Consider the following 22,561-nt stretch of genomic DNA (forward strand, 5'->3'; position numbering starts at 1 on the left):
TTGACTCAATTGTGTTTATGTTCTACTAATGTTTTGTGGAAGGTAGAATTGGGAGGGATAAATGTTTAGCTGAGGAGATTATAAAGAAAGTATTGAGGAAGCAGGTTGGTTCCTTCTGACTGCTTATTGGTAAAATGTGAGAAAAGAGAAATGAAGAAGGAATTGCTTAGCTAAGCAAAAAGGAATCAGAGTTTAAAAGGATTTGGAAAATTCTCAGTCTGCCTATACTGCAAAAAGTGAGAAAGCTATTTGGAAAAGAATATGGAGGGTGTGGCTGAATAACCATTTGATAAGGAGGTTAGTATGGGTGTGAACCATGAACTGTGAGAAATAAATGTCTGTTGTTTAAACCACCGAGTTTACTGCATTTTGTTACAGTATCCTAAGCTGATGAAGATCCATATCTTTTTTGGAGAAATGTCTGTTCAAGTCCTTTGCCCATTTTTAAATTGGGCAAAGGAAATTATTGCCAAAGAAATATTGCTAAGAAATTATTGCCAAATCCAAGGTCATGAAGTTTTCCCCTTATGTTTTCTTCTAGAAGTTTTGCAGTTTCAGCTCTTATATGTAGGTCTTTAATCCATCTTGAGGTAATTTTTGCATATGGTGTAAAATAAGGGTCCACCTTCATTATTTTGCATGTGGATATTGTTTCCCCAACACCATTTTCTGAAGAGACTATCCTTTCCTCATTGTATAGCCTGGCACATTTGTCAGAGATCATTTGACCATATGCATGGGGATTTATTCCTGGATTTTCTATTTGGTTACATTGGTCTTTATGTCCTATCTTTATGCCAGAACCGTACTGTTTTGATTACTATAGCTTTATAATATGTTTGAAATCAGGAAGTATGATGCTTCTAGCTTTGTTTTGCTTTGTCAGGATTATTTTGGCTTTTCATGGTCCTGTGAGAGTCCATATGAATTTTAAGGTTTTTTTCTATTTTTGCAGAAAATGGATGATGGACACAAGAGTGCACTGGGAAAATGTGCCAATAAGGAATGCATTTAATCTGTAGATTGCTTTCAGTAGTATTGAACATTTAAACAATATTAAGTCTTCCAATCCATGAACACAGGATGTCTTTCTGTTTGTGTCCTGTTCAGTTTCATTTAGCACTGTTATATCATTTTCTGTGTACAAGTTTTTTATCTTTCTGGTTAAGCTTATCTTAAGTATTTTATTCTTTTTGATGCTATTGTAAATGGGATCATTTTCTTAATATCCTTTTCAGATTGTTCATTGTTAGTATATAGAAATGCAAGACATACTTGTGCGTTGATTTTTGTACCTTTAACTTTGCTGAATTCATTTTGTAGTTCTTAGTTTTTTGTGGGTTCGTCAGGGTATCTGTATACATGATCATGTTATCTGTGAACAGAGGTAATTTTACTTCTTCCTTCCCTATTTGGATGCCTTTTATTTCTTTTACTTGCTTGATTGTTCTGGCTAGGACTTCCAAATGCTATGTTGAAGAAAGTGGCAAGAGTGGGCACCTTTGACTTTTTTCCTGACCTTAGAAGGCAGCTTTCAGTTGTTTGCCATTGAGTGTATGTTGGTTGTGGGTTTTTTATGTATAGCTTATTATGTTGAGGTAATTCATTCTATTCCTAGTTGAGTGTTTTTATAAAAAGATATTGAATTTTTTCAAATGCTTTTTCTGCATCAAAAACTTGAATCTGTTAGTGTGGTGAATTACTTTGATTTTTGAATGTTGAACCATCCTTGCATTCCAGGAATAAATTCCATTTATTCATGATGTATAAACCTTTTAGTGTGTTACTGAAATTGGTTGCTAGTGTTCTGTTGAGAGTTTTTGCATCAATATTCATCAACGATATCAATTAGTAGTTTTCTTGTAGTATCTTTGTCTGATCAATGCTGAGCTCTCTTGAGTTTGGAAGTGTTCCCCTCTCCTCAGTTTTTTGGAAAAGTTTGAAGATTGCTGTTAGTTCTTTAAATATTTGGTGGAATTCTTCAGTAATGCCCTTTGGTCATGGGCTTTTCTTTGTTGTGAGGTTTTTTAATTACAGATTTAATCTCCTTCTAATATGTCTATTTAGGGTTTTTTTTTTTTCCTTTAGGACTCATTTTTGGTTCATTTGTTTCTAGAATTTTTCCATTTCTTCTAGGTTATCCAGTTCGTTGGCATGTAATTATTAATAGTAGACTTGAATGATCCTTTTTATTTTTGTGGTATCCATTTGTAATATCTTCTCTTCATTTCTAATTTTCGTTGTTTTAGTTTTTTCTTATTTTTAATTAGTCTACCTAAGGGTTTGTAAATTTTGTTGCTCTTTTTAACAAACCAATTCTTAGTTTTATTAATTTTTTCTATTTTCTATTTTATTTATTTATTCTCTAATCTTAATTATTTCCTTCTTTCTGCTAACTTTGAGTTTAGGTTCTTTTTCTAGTTCCTTGAGTTGTTAAAAAAAAAAAAAAGTCCCTGAGCTGGGTGCTTTTTCCCAACTTCTGAGGGCTATGTTGACTTCTTTCTGCAGTATTACAAGTTCTGTGGTGCAGTATTACAATTTCCACAGCATCCTAAGATGGGGAGCTCTTTTTTGTTCTCATTGTGTCGTGTTTCCCCCACAACCAGTAAGAGTATGCTTTTCCCAGTCAGTCTTTTAAGTCAGGTGAGATAGAAACCATTTATTCATGATGTATAATCCTTTTAGTGTGTTACTGAAATTGGTTGCTAGTGTTCTGTGGAGAGTTTTTGCATCAATATTCATCAACGATATTGATTAGTAGTTTTCATAGCTGCCTGAAAAGCAGTAATGTTAGATATGCATTCAACTTCCCCCTTTTCTCCCAAGGAAGAAATGGCATTGGGCTATTTCTCTTGATCTTTAGCTGTGTCAACCTAGGGGAGGGGGCTGACTTGGATGAAATGAAATGACTTTCTTACCTGTTTCATTGCATTTGAACTTGAGGTACTACAATTTCCTAATTGGTTTCTGGTATTCTCATAAAGAGATTTCTTCTCATAGAAGGGAATAAGAATTCAGATCATATATTGTTAAGTTTGGGTTTCTGTGGGAGAATGAGGTCTAGGGCTTCCTAATCTACCATCTTTCTGATGCTGATGTCCATAGTTTTAGAGGGGTGCTTTATTAAGTAGGTACAGTTGATTAAATCATTGGCTGCTTGGTTATACTTAATACCCCCTTTCCTCCCAGAAGGGTGTGCAGATATCATGTGGTTCAAAGCTCCAAAACCTCTAATCACAGCATTTGTCTTTCTGTCCTAGCCTGGGGCCTACCTGAGTCATCTCCTTTGTATTAACTAGGGGCCGACCATGAGTCACTTCATTAGCATAAACTGTGAGATGTAGTGGAAGGTTTAAAGGTTGTCCAGACACTGGGGACAAAGGCCAGCCAAACTATTATACATGCATATTGAATTCTAATCCCATAATATAAAATTTAAAGGGTATGAAGATCTACAAGGAAATATAAATGTCCCATCCACCTGTTTCTCAGCCTACCAGTTTTTCTCCATGGAGACTGGTACTATTTTTTAAGTCATTTTTCACCTAAGTAACAGTTAATGCTCTTAAAAAGTAATAGGTTATTTCTTTTCCTCTGGCTGTTGCCTTATTTTGAGGATTTGAAGGACTGTTTTGTTCTCCAGACAGTAATGAATACAATACTATTCCTTTACATTATGTCTTGAGATGATTTTGTTACTTAAGCACACTAATTGCTGGGATAGAAAAGTGAAAATAGTCTTTTGTTTTTGTTTTTGCCTTTTTCCCATGAAAATCACCTTGCCCCCCCCCCCATTAAGAATACTATGTTCACTGTAAAAAAAAGATTGGGAGGGTATGGAATAGTGACACAAAATAATAAAAGTCTTAACATTTAATGGTTTCCCATCTTTTTTTCAGTTTATGTGATTAGTGAGTAGGGGCACTTTTAGACATACTTTATGTTAAAATAAACCCAAACAATTGAGAATAGATTCTAGAGTTTTTCTTAATTTTTTCCCATGTAACACTGCTGAGATCATTTTCCTATATCATTAAATAATCTTCGGTAATACGATTTTATGACTTCCTTGTTTTTGCATGTTAAGGTTATTTCCAGTTTTGTGTGTGAATTAACAAATCTATTAGATTATTTTGCTCCCAAGATTTTTCTTGTCTGGGTTTTAGAGGACTTAAAAGTTAATTTAGTTATTTAGTATTTGTATCTTACCTTCTTATATTATCCATGATAATAGCCAGAATTATTCTTTCAAGGTAGGTAACTTTCTTTTTTATTAACTTGCAGTACGTCTAGAGCTTATAAAATCTTTAATTCATTAGACTTTTCTTTTTAAATATCAGTATCTTTTTTATGATCTTTTGAAAATGTTCTTTAAATAATATTTTAATTGCCCTTCAGTTCTTAAGAAATAATGCACAGATTATATTTTATATATATGTATTTATATTAACTTATTTGGTGTGAGTTTTGTGTATATTTTTAATATTTTTCCTTCACAGGTGAGCTCTTGTCTTCCTTTACTTTTTTTACTTCTTTGCCTTCATTTCAAATGAATACTTATAAAGGGGCACTGTGCAGGAAGTATAAAGAGAAATTCTCTGGGAAATCTAAAAATAGGAGTGAGGAGTGATAAATGCATAAGTCTGGTAGTGTGCATAAATAGGTTTTAACATTTAATGAAGGGTCCATAATAAAATCTAGATGTTTTGTCCATTCCCCCTCCTGGTAGGGTCCTGTATTAATAGGAAGTTCTCAAGGTGGTGTCAACATTGAAGATGTTGCTGCTGAGACTCCTGAGGCCATATTTAAAGAACCTATTGATATTGTAGAAGGCATCAAGAAGGAACAAGCTGTCCGGGTATGTTGTATTCTGAAAAATTTCTGTCTAGCTTTATTGGATAATTGTAATACTTAAAAAAAAAAAGAAAGAAAGAAAGAGAATTAACTTTGAGTAAGTGAAGTGATTGACGAAACTATCTTAGGACTCTGGGATCATTACCTGAGCTGAAGACAGATGCTTAACTAACTGAGTCACCCAGGCATTCCTGAAATAAGTCTTAATAGAAAATGACATTTCTTAGCTTGATTATCTGCTTTATTGGCATTTGATTTTTTACAAAAACCATATTCACCCTTAAAGAATTTAAGATTTTCTGTAATTAAAATTCAAATGTATTGCAGCCTTGGATAGCAGTTGGAAAAAAGGTGAACGTCCTCCATAGTGTTTTTGAGCAGTGGCAGCAGTTAGAATAAACATACAGACATGGAACTTCCATACCAGTGGTTCAGAATTGCTTATGGAACTTCAAAAGTTACAGATGGCTTGGTCCATTATAGAACTTGTGAACTGGAACTTCTCAGTTATGACCTTATGACCTTGGGATATGTATTTTTAAAAAACCTCTTCAGGTATATCTAGTTAGGGATTTCTGCTCAGGACTATAAACTCTTCTATTAGATTCATAGCTAAAGTACCTATATCTTTTGGGCTTCACTTGTATTAGGTGCTTAGTAGATTTTTTGAATGAATGCAGTTAGACTGATTTTGTGTCCTCATTGCTTGGTAGATATTCTTCATAAATTACCTAAAAGGTAAGATCAGATGATTTAATATTTTTGCTATCATTTGGACTATTGGGATTGTCAGTCCATATTTTATATGTCGTTTTAATAAAATATAAGCCTCTTCTTTCAGTTTAGGTTTACTGTAAGCCTTAGAGGCAGTATGGAGGCTATGGAATAAACACTGGAACTGGAATCTAGGCAAATGGCAAGTCACTTGACCTTTCGAAATTTCTTTCTCATTTGTAAAATGAGCATACTACTTGCCTTGTGAGAATTTTGAATAAAAAGTTTTGTTTAACCATTTAGTAGTAGTAGCTGCTATTTTAGTCATTCATGTTTGGGGACTACAAATGATTCATGCTTATCATTTTAATGATGAATTATAAGGTTTTTTATTTACAAGAATTTAATGTTGATTGAATATACTATAATAAAGAGACAAATGAATTTCAGCTTGCACAGAAGATGGGATTTCCACCTAATATTGTGGATTCTGCGGCAGAAAATATGGTCAAGCTTTACAATCTTTTCCTGAAATATGATGCAACTATGGTAGAAATAAATCCAATGGTAGAGGATTCAGATGGATCTGGTAAGGTATCTTTTTTTAATCAAACATTAATGATATATTTATTTACCAATCATATGTTTCATTAGGGAAGTTTAACTCATAATGGAGTGAAGGCATTCCTATGTAGAAACTACTTTAAAATAAATAGAATGAATGTGAACAAATATTAAAGATACCTATTAAACACACGGGGAGGGTTTTAAAGTTATACTGTACCTTATGGGGGCTATTAGCCACATGTGGCAATTAAAATTAATTAAAATGATATGTGATTAAAATATTCCCCAGTCAAACTAGTCACATTTCATCTGTTCAGTAGCTGCATGTGGTTACCACATTAGATAGCACGCATATAGAATATTGCCATCATTGCAGAAAGTTCTTTTGGGCAGTGCTGATTAGAGTATCCGGTGTGGCAGTGAGTAATTGGCTGTAGTTATGGAAATTAGCCATCTTAGTCTCTCACAAGTTTCAGACTTTAGAGTCATCATGGATCTTTATTATACAGAGGGTAGACTTTGATACTTGAGTCCTTTTAATATTTTTATCCACCGGAGAAGTAAGATTAGCTTGTTACTTTGATACCTTTTCTTTTGCATGTATTTAAAGATTCTGAATTATTACAGTTTCCATGTATATTTGTTTTATTGTTATAAAAATTATAAAGTTATATATATAAGTTATAAAAATATAAGTTGCATTATTGTAGCTTGTTTTTCTTGATTATTTGTTTTTATTTAAATTCAATTAGCCAACATATAGTACATCATTAGTTTCAGATGTAGTGTTCAATAATTCATCAGTTGCATATGATACCCAGTGCTCATCATATTATGTGCCCTTCTGTTTTTTTTAATATTTTTATTTATTTACTTGACAGAGATCACAAGTAGGCAGAGAGGCAGGTAGAGAGAGGAGGAAGCAGGCTCCCTGCGGAGCAGAGAGCCCGGTGTGGGGTTCGATCCCAGGACCCTGGGATCATGACCTGAGCTGAAGGCAGAGGCTTTAACCACTGAGCCGCCCAGGCGCCCCTTATGTGCCCTTCTTTTTTTTTTTTAAAGATTTTATTTATTTATTTGACAGAGAGAGATCACAAGTAGGCAGAGAGAGAGAGGAGGAAGCAGGCTCCCTGCGGAGCAGAGAGCCCGGTGTGGGGTTCGATCCCAGGACCCTGGGATCATGACCTGAGCTGAAGGCAGAGGCTTTAACCACTGAGCCGCCCAGGCGCCCCTTATGTGCCCTTCTTAATGCCCATCACCCAGTTACCCCATTCCTCCCTTTTCTTGATCATTTATATTAACAATTGTAATTTATTGGATTTGTTTCAAGTCACTTTGGACATTTTAATCTCTTAAGCATTTGTAGATCATCTTTCACTTTTATACTTCTAGTTATATTCTTTTTTTTTTTTTTTTAAGATTTTTATTTATTTATCAGAGAGAGAGAGGGGGAGAGAGCGAGCACAGGCAGACAGAATGGCAGATAGAGGCAGAGGGAGAAGCAGGCTCCCTGCCAAGCAAGGAGCCCGATGTGGGACTCGATCCCAGGACGCTGGGATCATGACCTGAGCCGAAGGCAGCTGCTTAACCAACTGAGCCACCCAGGCGTCCCTCTAGTTATATTCTTTATTATAGAAATTGATTTTTGGTTGGTCATTTATATAGTTGTATAAAGAATGAGTAAATTCTCTTTTGATCATACGGGTAGTTTATAAAGCTAAAAAATTAAGTTTTTTAGAAAGTAAAGGCACATTTTAAAAATGAATGTTCAGTGAAGGAGAATTATTTGTATAGAACAGGTATTTCTTTTTTTTTTCCCTCATGGAAACATTCCAAACGTTGAAAGCAAGATTCCTGAATTATTTTCAGCAGTGGAATTCTGCAGCCATATTCTCTTGTTAAGAGAATGTCTTTGTTCTCTTAAAAACCATTTTTTCCCTTTGTATTTAGTTTCTCTTCTTTGTATGTATTTCTGTATATTTTGAAGGAGGTTTTTTTGTTGTTGTTTGATTGTTTTTCCTTTTCTGGTTAAGGGCATTGTATATTTATCTCTTTGTATTTAGTTTCTATTCTTTGTATGTATTTCTATATATTTCGAAGGAGGGTTTTTTGTTGTTGTTGTTGTTTGTTTGTTTGTTTGTTTTTCCTTTTCTGGTTAAGGGCATTGTATATTTACTTTAAAAATTTGCACCAATAAAAAATTTATATAGCCTCATTACCTAACACTTTTTTAATATTTCAGTAGCTCATTTCAGTCTGTTCGGTAATCAGGATCATGTTGTCTATTCAGTTTGTATCTTTTCTTTTTTAAACTTAAAACTAGATAATAGAATATTGGGCACCTGCGTGGCTCAGTGGGTTAAGCCACTGCCTTTGGCTCAGTTCATGATCTCAGCGTCCTGGGATGGAGTCCCACATCAGGCTCTCTGCTTGGTAGGGAGTCTGCTTCCTCCTCTTTCTCTGCCTGCCTCTCGGCCTACTTGTGATCTCTCTGTCAAATAAATAAATAAAATCTTTAAAAAACCCCAAAACCTATATAATAGAATATTTTGATGTTAAATATTTTTAAGTTTTTAAAGGCTTGTATATTATTTGTATATAAATCTTTGCAATCTTCATTATCTTTTGTATGGATTCTTAGAAGGGGAATTTTGGGGTCAAAAAGGAATAATATTTTCACATATGTTTGATTATTGGGTCATGATAATAACATTTTGAGATATATTATAACATTTTGAGATGTATTTTGCCAGATTGTCATCTGGAAAAGTTGGTCTAACATACAGAGTGTCCATTTCATTGTCTACTTATGGCAGAAGTAAGTTTTATATTGGGTTTAAACTCTGTCAAACTAATAATCAGGAAATGTCTTAATTTATTTTTCAATTCTTTGGTTACTTGTGATGTTGAGAATTTTTCATGTTTATTGGGCATACACTTTCCTTGGTAGACTACAGATTTTCTGTTGATGTCCTTTGGTAACTGTGTTAGTTTCCTGTGGCTTCTGTAACAAATTACTACAAACTAGGTGGCTTAAAACAACAGGTGCTTAATCTCTCAGAGTTTTAGAAACCAGAAGTCCAAAATCAATGTCACATGAAATCAAGGTGCTCCTTCTAGAGGCTCCAGGAAAGCCTCCATTCCTTACCTTTTGTAACTTCTTGGTGGCATTCTGTTGATTGTGGCCACCTCATTCTAGTCTCTGACTCTTGAGTCACATTGCCTCTTCCTCTTCTATGTGTATCTAATCTCCCTCTGACTCTCTCCTATAAAGATACTTGTGATGTAATTTAGGGCCTTTCAAGATAATCCAGGATAATCTTCCAAGATCCTTATTTTAATCACACCTATAAGAATTTTAACATATAAGGTAACATTCACATGTATTAGGACCTATTTATCTTTGGGTGGCATTATTCAGCCTATTATAGTACTCAAAAGAAACATGAAAAAAAAAAAAAAGAAACATGGATAGTTTTTCTTATTAATTTGATGAGGTATTTATTTTTTGAAAATTTGTTTACATGATTTGTTTACATGATTTGAAGAATATTTTTACTGGACATAGAAATCTAGCCTGATATATCTTTTTTCATCACTTAAAGTATTTTCTCCTGCCCCATTCTCCTTCCTTTCTCTTCCCAGTATCACATGTTGGATAACTTTTTAATATCTAACAGGTCACTTTTTTTTTTTTTCCAGATTGGGTAACTTCTGTTTATCTGTCTTCAGGTTCATTGATCATCTCCAATAAATACATTGTTAAGCACATCCAGAGAACTTTTCATTTTAGGTATTGAACTTTTTAGTTCTAGATTTTTCCACTAGGCTTCTTTTGATAATTTTATTTTCTGTTGAGGTACGTCTCTGGCCCTTTATTATGGTCATATTTCCCTTTAAGTCCTCAAAGGGAAAAGTATTTAAAGTATTTAAAAGAGCTTTCGGAGTTCTCTGATTCCAAATTTGGGTTGTGTTGGGTTTGGTTCTTCTTGGCTGCTTTTTCTCTTTATCGGTGTTCATATTTTCCTGTTTTGCCTTCACGGATCTAGTCTTATACTGGATATTTTGGGAGATGCGGTAGAGAGACAGAATTCTTTTATCTTCCTCTGAAAGAGTGTTGAGTGTTGGTTTTTTGTTATAAGTAGTTAACTTAGCTGGATTTCAAACTTTGTTTCTTGTTTTGGGTAGCCTTGTAGGCTTAAGCGGCTTAGTCTTTCAGCCTTTTATCAGGGATAGCCAGGAGAATGTTGTAGTTATATTGGAGTGAGGAAGGAATAAAGCACTGAAAGATGAAGTTGGTAGCTGTAACCTTCATATTAGCCATTTTGGAAGAATGCTGGAGGTAAAACCTGATTCGAGTGGATTTAAGGGAGGATGATGGGAGTTTAGGCAAAGTAGTTGGCAGATGTAAGTATTTTCAGTTTTGTGGCCCACTATGGTTTTCATTCCTGCTGCTTTTCTTCATATCCTGTTCGTCTTCCTTGTCTTCCTTTTCCCATTCTTACTTAACAACCCATTCAAAATATGTAAAAATGTGAAACCTATTCTCAGCTCACAGGTAATACAAAATAGACATAGTCTCAGTCAGGCCCCTGAGCCATACTGGTTTTTTGCTGACCCTTGGTTTATATAGACAAGTCTGTCAAGGACTTTTGCTGTATATGAAGAGAAGAGTAAGAGGGAAGAGGTGGCAGATTATTTTTTTCTTCTTTTTATGGTGGGAGAAATAACAGCATTTTTGCAAATCATTGGCATTTAGCCAATAGCAAAAAGGGGGCAGTTTATAATGCAAGAAGGATGGAATTGCTAGAGCAATGTCCTTCCGTAGGTAAGAGACAGTGGGGTCCAAGGCACATGAGAAGGGGGATAGCTAGGTGCTTGGCTGTTTTGTTTTTGGTAACTTTAAAACAAATTTTAAGGGACGCCTGGGTGGCTCAGTTGGTTGGACGACTGCCTTCGGCTCAGGGCGTGATCCTGGAGTCCCGGGATCGAGTCCCGCATCAGGCTCCCAGCTCCATGGGGAGTCTGCTTCGCTCTCTGACCTTCTCCTCACTCGTGCTCTCTCTCACTGTCTCTCTCTCTCAAATAAATAAATAAAATCTTTAAAAAAAAAAACAAACAAACAAATTTTAAGTGTTTTTGAAGTGGTTTTTTTTTCCCCTTTTATCCGTTACTATCTGGCTAGGATGGATGTATAACTAGTAACTTTGATAAAGCAATTTTAATTCCCAAATACTCTTTTTTAATAAACAGTTTGAATACATTGTGAACATAAATTGAAATATTTTCAATACAAAACCTTTTTCTCCTAAACTAAGAACATTTCACTATTGGATGGTTTATTGTATTTATTTTGAAATTCAGATCATTTTCTTTCTTTTTCCTTCATAGTGCTGTGCATGGATGCAAAGATCAACTTTGATTCTAACTCAGCTTATCGCCAGAAGAAAATCTTTGACTTACAGGATTGGACCCAGGAAGATGAAAGGGAGAAAGGTGCAGCTAAGGCAGATCTCAACTACATTGGCCTTGATGGAAATATAGGCTGTCTAGGTACCATGTGTTGTTATATTAATGGTGGGTTGGCTGAACTTAATTTATTTTCTTTGTGTTTGTTGTTTATACAAGTCATTTTCCCTCTTGACAGTAAATGGTGCTGGTTTGGCGATGGCCACAATGGATATAATAAAACTTCATGGAGGGACTCCAGCGAACTTTCTGGATGTTGGTGGTGGTGCCACAGTCCATCAAGTAACAGAAGCATTTAAGCTTATCACTTCAGATAAAAAGGTAAGGGCCGGGCTTATGTTTTAGAATTTGAATGACAAGAAGTAACTTGATTAATTAGTAGATGTGGTCATTATAGTAGTAGAGCATTAAATTTCAGAAGACCTAACTAGCTTAGAAGAGTTGCTGAAATCAATGCAATAAAAGTTGACTAGAAAAAAAGGTAGTTTCCTTCTGTAATTTAGAAAACAAGATGAAGATATATTAGATGGTATTAGGTAATACTCTGAATAGTAGTGATCTAGTATGGGAGCCATTCCTATGAAAAACTGCTGGAGATGGTAGTTGACCACAAAAGCCCAGAGATCTGGAAAATCTATAAAGCTACAAAGAAGAAAATCAAAATTACCTTTAATTCTATCCAGAGATTATTTTTGTTACTATTGACTTACCATTTTTTTAATTTGCTAATGCTTGTATAATTCACATATACACACACACAAGCACACACTCACACTCCCTTTCTCTGTTTCTGTTTGCATATATATATATATTTAGAGAAACAGTTTATTAAGATATAATTCACATGCCATCTAGTTCACCCATTTGTAAATATATGTCAAAACACATAGTTTGAGTTCTTTGGCTAGCATATCTTTTCCCCCCGTATCTATTTATTTATTTATTTATTCTTATTAACATATAATGTATTATCCCCCCCCTTTATTTATTTATTTATTTATTTATATTAGCATATAATGTATTATTTGCCCCAGGGGTACAGGTCTGTGAATCATCAGGCTTACACATTTCACGGCATTTACCATAGCACATACCCTCCCCGATGTCTATAACTCAGCCGTCCTATCCCTACTGCTCCCCAGCCCCAGCAATACTTAGTTTGTTTTGTGAGATTAAGAGTCCCTTATGGTTTATTTCCCTCCCAGTCCCATCTTGTTTCATTTTTTCCTTTCCTACCCCCCCATAACCTCCGGCCCTGCCTCTCAGATGCCTCATATCAAAGATATCCTATGATAATTGTCTTTCACTGATTGACTTATTTCACTCAGCATAATACCCTCTATTTTCATCCATGTCATTGCAAATGTAAGATTTCATTTCTTTTGATGGCTGCATAGTATTTCATTATATATATGTGTGTGTAGGTGTGTACACACACACACATACACATACCACATCTTCTATATCTATTCATCTGTTGATGGACATCTAGGTTCTTTCCATAATTTGGCTATTGTGGACATCGCTGCTATAAACATTCAGGTTTATGTGCCCCTTCAGATCACTGCCTTTGTATTTTTAGGGTGAATACCCATTGTGCGATTGCTGGGTCGTAGGGTAGCTCTATTTTCAACTTTCTGAGGAACCTCCATACTGTTTTCCAGAGTAGCTGCACCAGCTTGCATTGCCACCAACAATATAGGAGAGTTCCCCTTTCTCTGTATTCTTGCCAACAACTGTCGATTCCTGACTTGTTAATTACTGGTGTGAGGTGGTATTCTCACTGTGGTTTTGATTTGTATTTCCCTGATGCCGAGTAATGTGGAATACTTTTTCATATGTCTTTTGGCCATCTGGATGTCTTCTTTGGCTAGCATACCTTGGCCCACTTTTTACATAAGGTGTTCCTCTAAAACACTCATTTTAATGTTTGTATTAATCTTTCATATGTAGATAGGCCATAAATTAGAACTATGATTTTGTAAGTGATTATCAGAATACAAGGGATGTGAAGCATAATGATCCAAAAGATACACAATATTATTAATGATTTTTTAAAGAGGTATATCTACTGTGTGGCCCTTGTGAGTTTTGTAAGACTTATGGAAAAATAAGATAGTGGCTTCTGTGGAACTAGTTTTACTGAATTCAGTACCGAGAATTACTCATTGGTGAGGAGTATTTCTTTTCTTTCTTTCTTTTTTTTTTTTTAAGATTTTATTTATTTATTTGACAGATTACAAGTAGGCAGAGAGGCAGGCACAGAGAGAGGGAGGAAGCAGGCTCCCTGCTAAGCAGAGAGCCCGACGTGGGGCTCAATCCCAGGACCCCGAGATCATGACTTGAGCCGAAGGCAGAGGCTTTAACCCATTGAGCCACCCAGGTGTCCCAGTGAGGAGTATTTCTTACTCACTGTTGCCTCTTCCTGTGGCTGGCGTAGTGCTCAGTGCATACAGAGGTCATTAATAAGTATTATTGATGCTGCTGACAATGTGCCTTTTTACTTATGGTGTTAGACTCTAAAGTAATTAATTACTTTACTTTAATTGATTTAAAATTTTTTTTTTACCACTCTTTGAGCCTCTGGAATTATTTGCCATATTTTGTTTTACAAAAAGCATTGAACTGAAATGAGAAATAACGGTGCTTTATTTTCCTTGTTTAATAACTATTCAAAAAATAAATCTTATTGGAACTGTATTTCTGTAGCTTCTTTTGGTAAACTCTAAAAGCAGAGCGTTATCTAATTATTTAACTGTTGAGTAGTTACTACGGTGAGCTAGAATTTTAACTATTCTTCTAAGTAGAGCTTTTAGGGTTTACCTACAAGAATAGAGAAAAGCGTAAGAATTCCAGTGTTGTGGGCTGAACAGGAAGGGCATTGGAGTTGGAAACTGGCCAGGAACCCAGGGACACAGGTGGATAGCATTGAAATAGCTGTATACTTATTATGTCTCTTTGTGTTGGACACTGTACTTGGATTTGGGAATGCATGGTACTTTGCTTAAGGCATTTTTATAGTCTGACTGGGGTGATAAACTGAATGTAGTGTTGTGGAAAAATAGAAGTCAGAGCTGGTAACTAGTAGGCGAATCAGGGAGACCTTAACTGAATGAATGATTCCTTGAGCTGTCTTGAGAAATTGAATGAGTTAGGGAAGAAGAAGAAAATAGAGTGATATGTAGAGTCCAAAGATGCCTGGGTGGCATAGTCGGTTAAGTGTCTGCCTTCGGCTCAGGTCATTATCCAGGGTTCTGGGATCGAGACCCTCATCAGGCTCCTTGCTCAGCTGGGACCCTACTTCTCCCTCTGCCTGCTGCTCCCCCTGCTTGTGCGCTCTTCCTTTTTTTCCTCTCTGACAAATAAATTTTAAAAAAAAGGTATATAGAATCCAAAAAAGACCATTGTGTTTATGGAATGGTAAGGTGCTTATGTGTAAGAATACAGCATTTTTGGAATGAATGATTAAAGTCGGCAAATTGAGACTGCATTGTAGAGATCTCTGTATCTGTATCTAGTTAGGAAGTTTGGATTTTAACTCCCTTATCCTAATCCATACACAGGGAGATATATATATATATATATATCCCTTACCTTTTGTTTGTTTGTTTATTTATTTATTTAACCTTTTTTTTTTTTAAAGAAGGTAACTCTGGTTAGTAGAGGATGAAATAGAGTGGAAGGAGACACTGGCAGGAGAAAGAGTTCAGTTGTGCAAAAGTTCAGTTCAGTTTGCTTGTGCAAAACTATGAAGAGGTCCCTGACAGAAGTAGTGTCAGTAAGAATAAAGCAAAGAAACCTAATTTAGAGGCATTTCTGAGACAGAATCATTAAATTCATCTTTTCCTTTTTTGTTGGGAAGCTACAGAGAAGGGTTTGTTAGGTTAACATTAAGGACTTCTGTTTGGCGAGATCATTCGGTGGCGAGTATTTTGTGTAGTTAGAGGCAAAGTGGAGAAATAGGTGTTTCTGACTGGGTTGAACTTGGCTTGTGGTGTCTCTCTTGAAGTGTCTCTTGAAGTGTTAGGAAGTTGTTAAGATGAACCAGGTGAGAGGCTGAAACCAAGAATGGGAGCCCCTGCCACCGCTGGAGCTGAAGGACTGAATAGAGAAGGAAGACCCAACAAAATAGAAAAAGAGATCAGGAGAGATCTCCTGGAGATTAGGAGAGAGCAATGACATCTAAGGCCAAGGTGGAGAGTTTGAGAAGTAAGGGGTAGGCAGCAGTGTCCATCTATAGGAATGATCAGGTAGAGTAAGGACTGAATTAGTGATTGGGAACCCTAGGGAAGAAGGGCCAGAGACCAGGTTGTAATAGGTTAGCTCTGATTGGGAATTGAGAGAGTAGAGACTTCCGGCAGAGATTACCCTTTCAGGGTATTTTTTTCTTTCTTTCTTTTATTCTCTTTCTTTCTTTTTCTTTTTCTTTTCTTTTTTTTTTTTTTTTTTAAGATTTTATATATTAGAACAAGCAACCATGAGTTGGGGGAGAGGGAGAAGCAAACCCCCTGCTGAATGTGGAGCCCACCCTATAGGGCTCTGTTCCAGGACCCTGAGATCATGAGCTGAGCCAAAGTCAGAAGCTTTACTGACTGAGCCATTGAGGCAGCCCTCGGGTGTACAGAAGGACATAGTGTTAGCAGTTGAATGGAGGTGGGGTTGAGGAGAACTTTAGTGTTTAGTGTATGTTTGCTTTCTTGTTTGTTTAGAAGACCAAGAATATGAGCTATTTCTAGCTAAGGAGAGAAGAGATTTGAGGATGAAGAAGAAAGTGAGTTTAGCTAATGGAATGAAGACCTGGAGGAGATACAACACACTAATGAGATAGTGAGATTAGCTTTAGAGAGGGGGTTAACTCCTTCCTCAAGGTGTCACTGGAGAAAGGAAGATCACATCTAATGATTAGAGAGCTTAAAGGTGAGATAGGAGGCTTATGAAGAAAGTGAGAGGTATGAGGCAGACTACTAAAGAAGGATTGTTAATGAAGAGTCATTATTGTACTGCTCTTTAGGTTATGCTGATGTTTCGGGTTATTGTTGTTTTAACTTTTTAGGTTTTCCTTGAAGTTGGAATGAGTAAACTGATTGACTAGAATCATCCAAGAGTGCATTATTTGAAGGGATGGCAGAGGCAGACTGGTCTTGAGAGGAATGGGTATGGGGAAGTTAAGCATGCAGGTGACAGTGTCACTGGATCACTGAGCCACAGGATCCAGGCTCTGTAGTGTAGAAAGCCAGAGCTGCTGAGAATCTGGGAGATTAGATCAAGGTTGAGAGACTAGAAGGTTTTAAGAGGAAAAGACTGGGTTTGATGGAGCTGGAGGTGAGAGGAGAGGAGGTTGAGCGGAGAGTGGGATTTGTACACTCAATATTCTAGGAACATTCATTCTGGTCAAGTCAAGGATTTAGCCTTGGTGATCATTAGTTGGAGAACCGGAGGTAAAAGTGACACGGTAGAGGCACTTTAAGGCACGAATGTTAGGTGATGCCTGTGGTATGTATCGAAGCTACCCAGAATGAGGTGGGAGGGAGGAGAGGAGGGTGCGTCCAAGGTCACTGTGAATTCTAGTCTATTCCTTCATTTCTTAAAGGTCTAGAAATAATACTGGTAAAAATAAGGAATGCATAGTGTAGTTAAGTGTGTTTCAATCTTTTTAATGTCCTGTCGTTCACAGAAAATGGTATTTCAGTGGGGTATAGAAGATAGATGGAGAAGGTTGCTTGTAGACAGAGGCTACTGGCCCAGAGGTGCAGAGGTGCTAGCTGTCCCAGAATCTTCCTAACTGCTCTATGGGTAGAGGGGAACAATATCTTGGTATGTCTATAACCCATTTGTATTTTGCTAGTTGGAAGCTCTGGTGTAGGTAAATGAACTAAAACTCTTTTTTAAAAAATAGAAAAAGATTTCTTGGGGGGAAATGATAGAAGAATAGTGATTCAGACTATCAGTGATGATGTAAGAATGCTGATCCAAACAGGCCTTGAGATTTGGATGTGAAGTGTAGCTAGGAGTGGGTATTCAGGAGAAGCTGGGATTTTGAGGTTCAGTTGTGTGTGAGAATTTGGTTGAGTTGGTGGGGATAAATGAAGAAGGAATGAAAGGTGGTAAATATTAAGTTGGAGAAGTTGCATGTAATGTTATCTTATATCATGATCTGGAGCAGTCATGTTGGTGAATGGCTGTTTAATAGAAAACGAGTAAATGGAATCAGGGAATCTTATTCATATGGGCTAGGAGAGAAGATGCTGTATAAGCCAGGTGTTGAAATCACCGATGTTGGGGAGAGTAAGTTCTGGTACGTGGTGGACTGCATAAACTTCAGTGTTGGGAGCTACAGAGAAGGTGATGGTTTGGTTGAAAATTATTACCATGAAATTAATTGGTATCATAAGGCACAGGCACTAGTATTTTCTTGAGAAGGAAGGACCCATACCCCTTGCTTTTAAATTTTAATCTACAAAAACCATTTTATTCACAGGTACTGGCTATTCTGGTCAACATTTTTGGAGGAATCATGCGGTGTGATGTTATTGCACAGGGTATAGTTATGGCAGTAAAGGATTTGGAAATTAAAATACCTATTGTGGTACGGTTACAAGGTGAGTGTAAAAGATACCTTGTGGTTGTTCCATGAACTCTTGATTGTTTAAAAGTTCCTAATTCCAAGGAGTTTAATTCATTTAAAATAGAGTTTTCAAATAGCTTTATCTTTTAAGTGAAAATGTTAATATATGATAGGAATTTTTTTTTTAATTTTTTAAAGGTTTATTTATTTATTTATTTGACAGAGCTCACAAGTAGGCAGAGAGGCAGGCAGAGAGAGAGGAGGAAGCAGGCACCCTGCTGAGCAGAGAGCCCAGTGTGGGGCTCTATCCCAGGATCTTGGGATCATGACCTGAGTCACCCTGGCACCCCTATAATAGGAAATTTTTCTTTTTTTTTTTCTAAGATTTTATTTATTTGTCAGAGAGAGACAGGGAGAGAGAGTGAGCACAGGCAGACAGAATGGCAGGCAGAGGCAGAGAGAGATGCAGGCTCCCCGCCGAGCAAGGAGCCCGATGTGGGACTCGATCCCAGGACGCTGGGATCATGACCTGAGCCGAAGGCAGCTGCTTAACCAACTGAGCCACCCAGGCGTCCCATAGGAAATTTTTACGATGTGGGTTTAGAAAATATTTCTCATATTGGGGGAAATTGCTTATAGTTTTGGTTGGTATAATTTATTATGTTATTTATTTGTTGTGCTTTTTTAAAATTCAGACTTGCCTAAGTTACCATGGACATGGTAAGGCAAGATATGTCCTGAGGTAGCTCCAGAATCTTACAGTAGTTTCTTTGGTTTTAGAAGCATTTATTTTAGATGATGAAAGTACTCCTATGTTGAAATTTCATATTGTGACCTGCATTTTAAATGAGTTTAAGCATGTATTTAAAACATCTTTATATTTGTATAAATCATTTCCAGGTACAAGAGTTGATGATGCTAAGGCACTAATAGCAGACAGTGGACTTAAAATTCTTGCTTGTGATGACTTGGATGAAGCTGCTAAAATGGTAAACATGCTACGTTACGTATCTAAGGGTAAATTTGCAAAGTGTATAAGATGGGATGATAGGTCAAATAAAGAAAAATCTTAAAAAAAAAAAAAAATTAAAAAAAAAAAAAAGATGGGATGATAGGTATAATCAGTTCAGTGCTCCTAATATTTAGCAGAAACACTCATTGTTGGCAATATTAGCTGGCTCATTTTAGAGTCTAAGTTAGTTTCATTTATTTATTTTTATTTTTATTTTTTTAAACGATTTTATTTATTTGAGAGAGAGAGAGAGAGCATGAGGTGGGGGGCAGCAGAGGGACAAGCAGACTCCCTGCTGAGCGGGGAGCCCAATGTGGGGCTCAGTTCCATGACCCTGAGATCAGGACGTGAACCAAAGTCAGGCACTTAACCTACTGAACCACCCAGGTGCCCCCTCATTTATTTTTAAAGGAATTTTTGTTTTATGTAAATATTATGTGGTTCCAAAGTTGAAACTAAACCAAGGTATAGTCAGAGAATCTAGCTTTTATACTTTTAAACTTTTTATACTTTTATAATATAGTCTGTTTCCTCCTTTCCCACACAAAACCACTTTTTTAAAGAAGTTTTTAGTTCATCCTTTCACTTTTCAAAAATAATACACAAGTAATCTGTATGTATGTGTGTGTATACACATATACATATACACACATATATATCTGTATCTCCACTTTCTCACATTGTATGATGATAACATATTTTATGTCATTTCTTTTACTTAGTAATCTGTCTTGGAACACACTCCATAGTAGACATAGAGGTGTTTTTGAATGAGAACTTTTGATTCTTTCCAACTGTTGTTTATGGTCATTTCATGGAATCCTCTGGGCTGTCTGGTTTAATCAGCAGTAGGCTTTTGAGATTTGCTGAGTTAATGTGATATCATTTCATAAAAATAATAAAGGTCTTGTGTCATTCTTTGGGAAAGTACACACTAGTAAATAAAAATCAGCTGCACTTTAGTGACAGATTTATACTTAATCCTGACTTTATTTTTTAATTTGTTTTTTGGTTTTTTTTAAAAGATTTTATTTGTTTATTTGACAGGGAGAGAGAGGGGGAGAATGGGGCCGAGGGGGAGCAGCAGAGGGAGAGGGAGAAGAAAGCTCTCTCCTGAGCAGGGAGCTGGATGTGGGACTCTTATCCCAGGATCCTGGGATCATGACCTAAGCTGAAGGCAGACACTTTAACTGACTGAACCACCCAGGTGCCCCTCAATCCCGAGTTTAAAGATTAAGATTTTGAGCAAGGGAATGGTAGAGCAAAAGTATTTCAGAAAACTTTGTGGACATGGGAAAAAAGGAGAAGAATCAGTCAAATCTTGATCAAATCTTGATCAAGTAGACCATGAAAGACAAAAGTGAACAGCTGATTAAATTGTAACTGCATTGTTTTTCTACTGACTATGAGATTATGGAAGTATGACAATATTAATAATTATGATGATGATGATAGTAGCAACTGCTGCCACTTATTTATTGTGCTTGTAATGCTAAGCTTTTTTTTCAGGTATTATCTCATTATATTTGATTATACAATTTTTCTTTTTATAGATATGGAAACAGGCCAAATAAATTAACTTATTCATCAGGATCACATGTCATAAACATCAGAATGGGATTTAGACTCAGGGGGCCTAACTTTGAAACCTTAACTACTCAGCTGGGGAGGACAGAAGCTGGCTATCCTCACACAGATTATAGACACAACATTGGAATTCAGCTTGGCAAAATATGAAATACTACCTTCTAGACTCAAGCTCCTATCCTGATATTGCAAGTTAGGATTATATACATATTATTAAACAGACTTTTGATTAGATGTGCTTTGCATTGTATGGTGTCCAATTAAGACAGTCACTGTTTCTGTCTTTATAATAGGTAAAATTTAGGCAATAAAAAAGAGTAAGTATACACACACACACACACACACACACACATACACAGAAGGTATTGAGCTGAGGTGTGAGTTATGAAGAGTCTCAGATTTGACTATCCTTCAAGAGTGGCAAATGCTTGTAAGAGTGTGAAGTGATTTATAAAATGTCAAAATAGCTCAGATGTTTTAAGTGAGAAAGATTGAATGTGCACTAATTTCACATTTACTGGTAGTTCTGATTTTACGGTTTTGTGGAAATCGGAAACAAAGATGCTTTGTTTTTTCCTTCCAGGTTGTAAAGCTCTCTGAAATAGTGACCTTAGCCAAGCAAGCCCAAGTGGATGTGAAATTTCAGTTGCCAATCTGATTGGAGAACCCAGTGGATGGCTGAAGGTGTTAAATGTGCGCTAATCGTTAAAAATACTGTGTTCTGTATTATTATTGTTCCTTTTCTCTTTAGTGTACGGAGATTATAATTGCCAGCTAGGCACAAAAACTTTTAAAAGCATTTGGTCTGCATTTAATTCTACTGTTCAGAGTGGGCTGTTTGTATAAAGAATGTACAATGCAGTGATCTACTTTCTTTTGTTGCAGCTTTCTTTTTCACTTCTGTAGAATGTCACTTGCAATATGCCAGTTTATTGTTAGATTCAACATTCTTCATTGATGAGAGTCCTATGAATAAAATAAATATGAAGAAAAAGCTTTATTCTTTAGTGTTAGAAATATATTATATCTGATAACTAGTCTCATTAGCAGAGCAATGTGTTAAAACAATGTTTTATATTAGAAGTGTTTATCTTCAACACCAAATACCTATCTAAATATATCAATTACTATTTATAAAAAGAGCTTTCAAACACTCCCCAAAATATTCTTTTAAGTATGTCAGTGAAATAACTTGTTATTTGAACATTGTTTTAAGCATTATAAAACACTGATTACTGTAAGTCTTCATGATCCTGTGGTATTGATAAGAACGGGTAGGTTTGTATCAAATAAAGGTATATTCAGTAAGGACTTGGCAGACAAAATTAACAATGTCAATTTAAGTTAATAAAAATCTCCCAATGTGACTTGGATTAATGTTTTTTCTTTTTTCTTTTCATTTCTTTTCTAAGTAAACATAGTAGAAGGTGATGTGTTCATGATTACACTAAATATCTTCAAGAACTGATTTGTAGATCATGTACTGGGGTATGACATTACGTATTATGGAGCTACTTTCAAATAATTCCCTGGAATTTTGATGTTTATGTGTGTGTACCTTCTGGTACCTTCTATAAAACAGTCATGTTTTCTTTTGTGTCCCTCTGTGTGTGTATATGTATGTGTGTATTAATCTTTTGTTCACTACTCAGAACAGTTGATATTTAACTATTCACAGTGTTAATACCATGGAAGGAAATACCAGCCAAGTGGTAGGCTCTGTAACTGTACTGATAAATATCAGAACTTGTTACCTATTTTGATGTACATAACTTGTGATCAGATATATATAC

At 35.9% G+C, this 22,561-nt stretch overlaps 1 protein-coding gene across 3 annotated transcripts in view; it reads left to right on the forward strand.

Moving 5' to 3' along the window:
* SUCLA2 (succinate-CoA ligase ADP-forming subunit beta) overlaps positions 1–22,141 on the forward strand; it is a 54,268-nt gene extending 32,127 nt beyond the window's left edge. For all 3 annotated transcript variants that reach the window (XM_044249730.1, XM_044249732.1, XM_044249733.1), the window contains exons 5-11: positions 4,730–4,858; positions 6,019–6,157; positions 11,527–11,688; positions 11,783–11,925; positions 18,083–18,203; positions 19,070–19,158; positions 21,352–22,141. In XM_044249730.1, coding sequence (XP_044105665.1) covers positions 4,730–4,858; positions 6,019–6,157; positions 11,527–11,688; positions 11,783–11,925; positions 18,083–18,203; positions 19,070–19,158; positions 21,352–21,426 — 858 coding nt within the window. In that variant the 3' untranslated portion in view covers positions 21,427–22,141. The remainder of the gene's footprint in view (positions 1–4,729; positions 4,859–6,018; positions 6,158–11,526; positions 11,689–11,782; positions 11,926–18,082; positions 18,204–19,069; positions 19,159–21,351) is intronic.
* Positions 22,142–22,561: the final 420 nt, after the last annotated feature.

The sequence above is a fragment of the Neovison vison genome, chromosome 5, assembly GCF_020171115.1.
Source record: "Neovison vison isolate M4711 chromosome 5, ASM_NN_V1, whole genome shotgun sequence".
NCBI lineage: Eukaryota > Metazoa > Chordata > Mammalia > Carnivora > Mustelidae > Neogale > Neogale vison.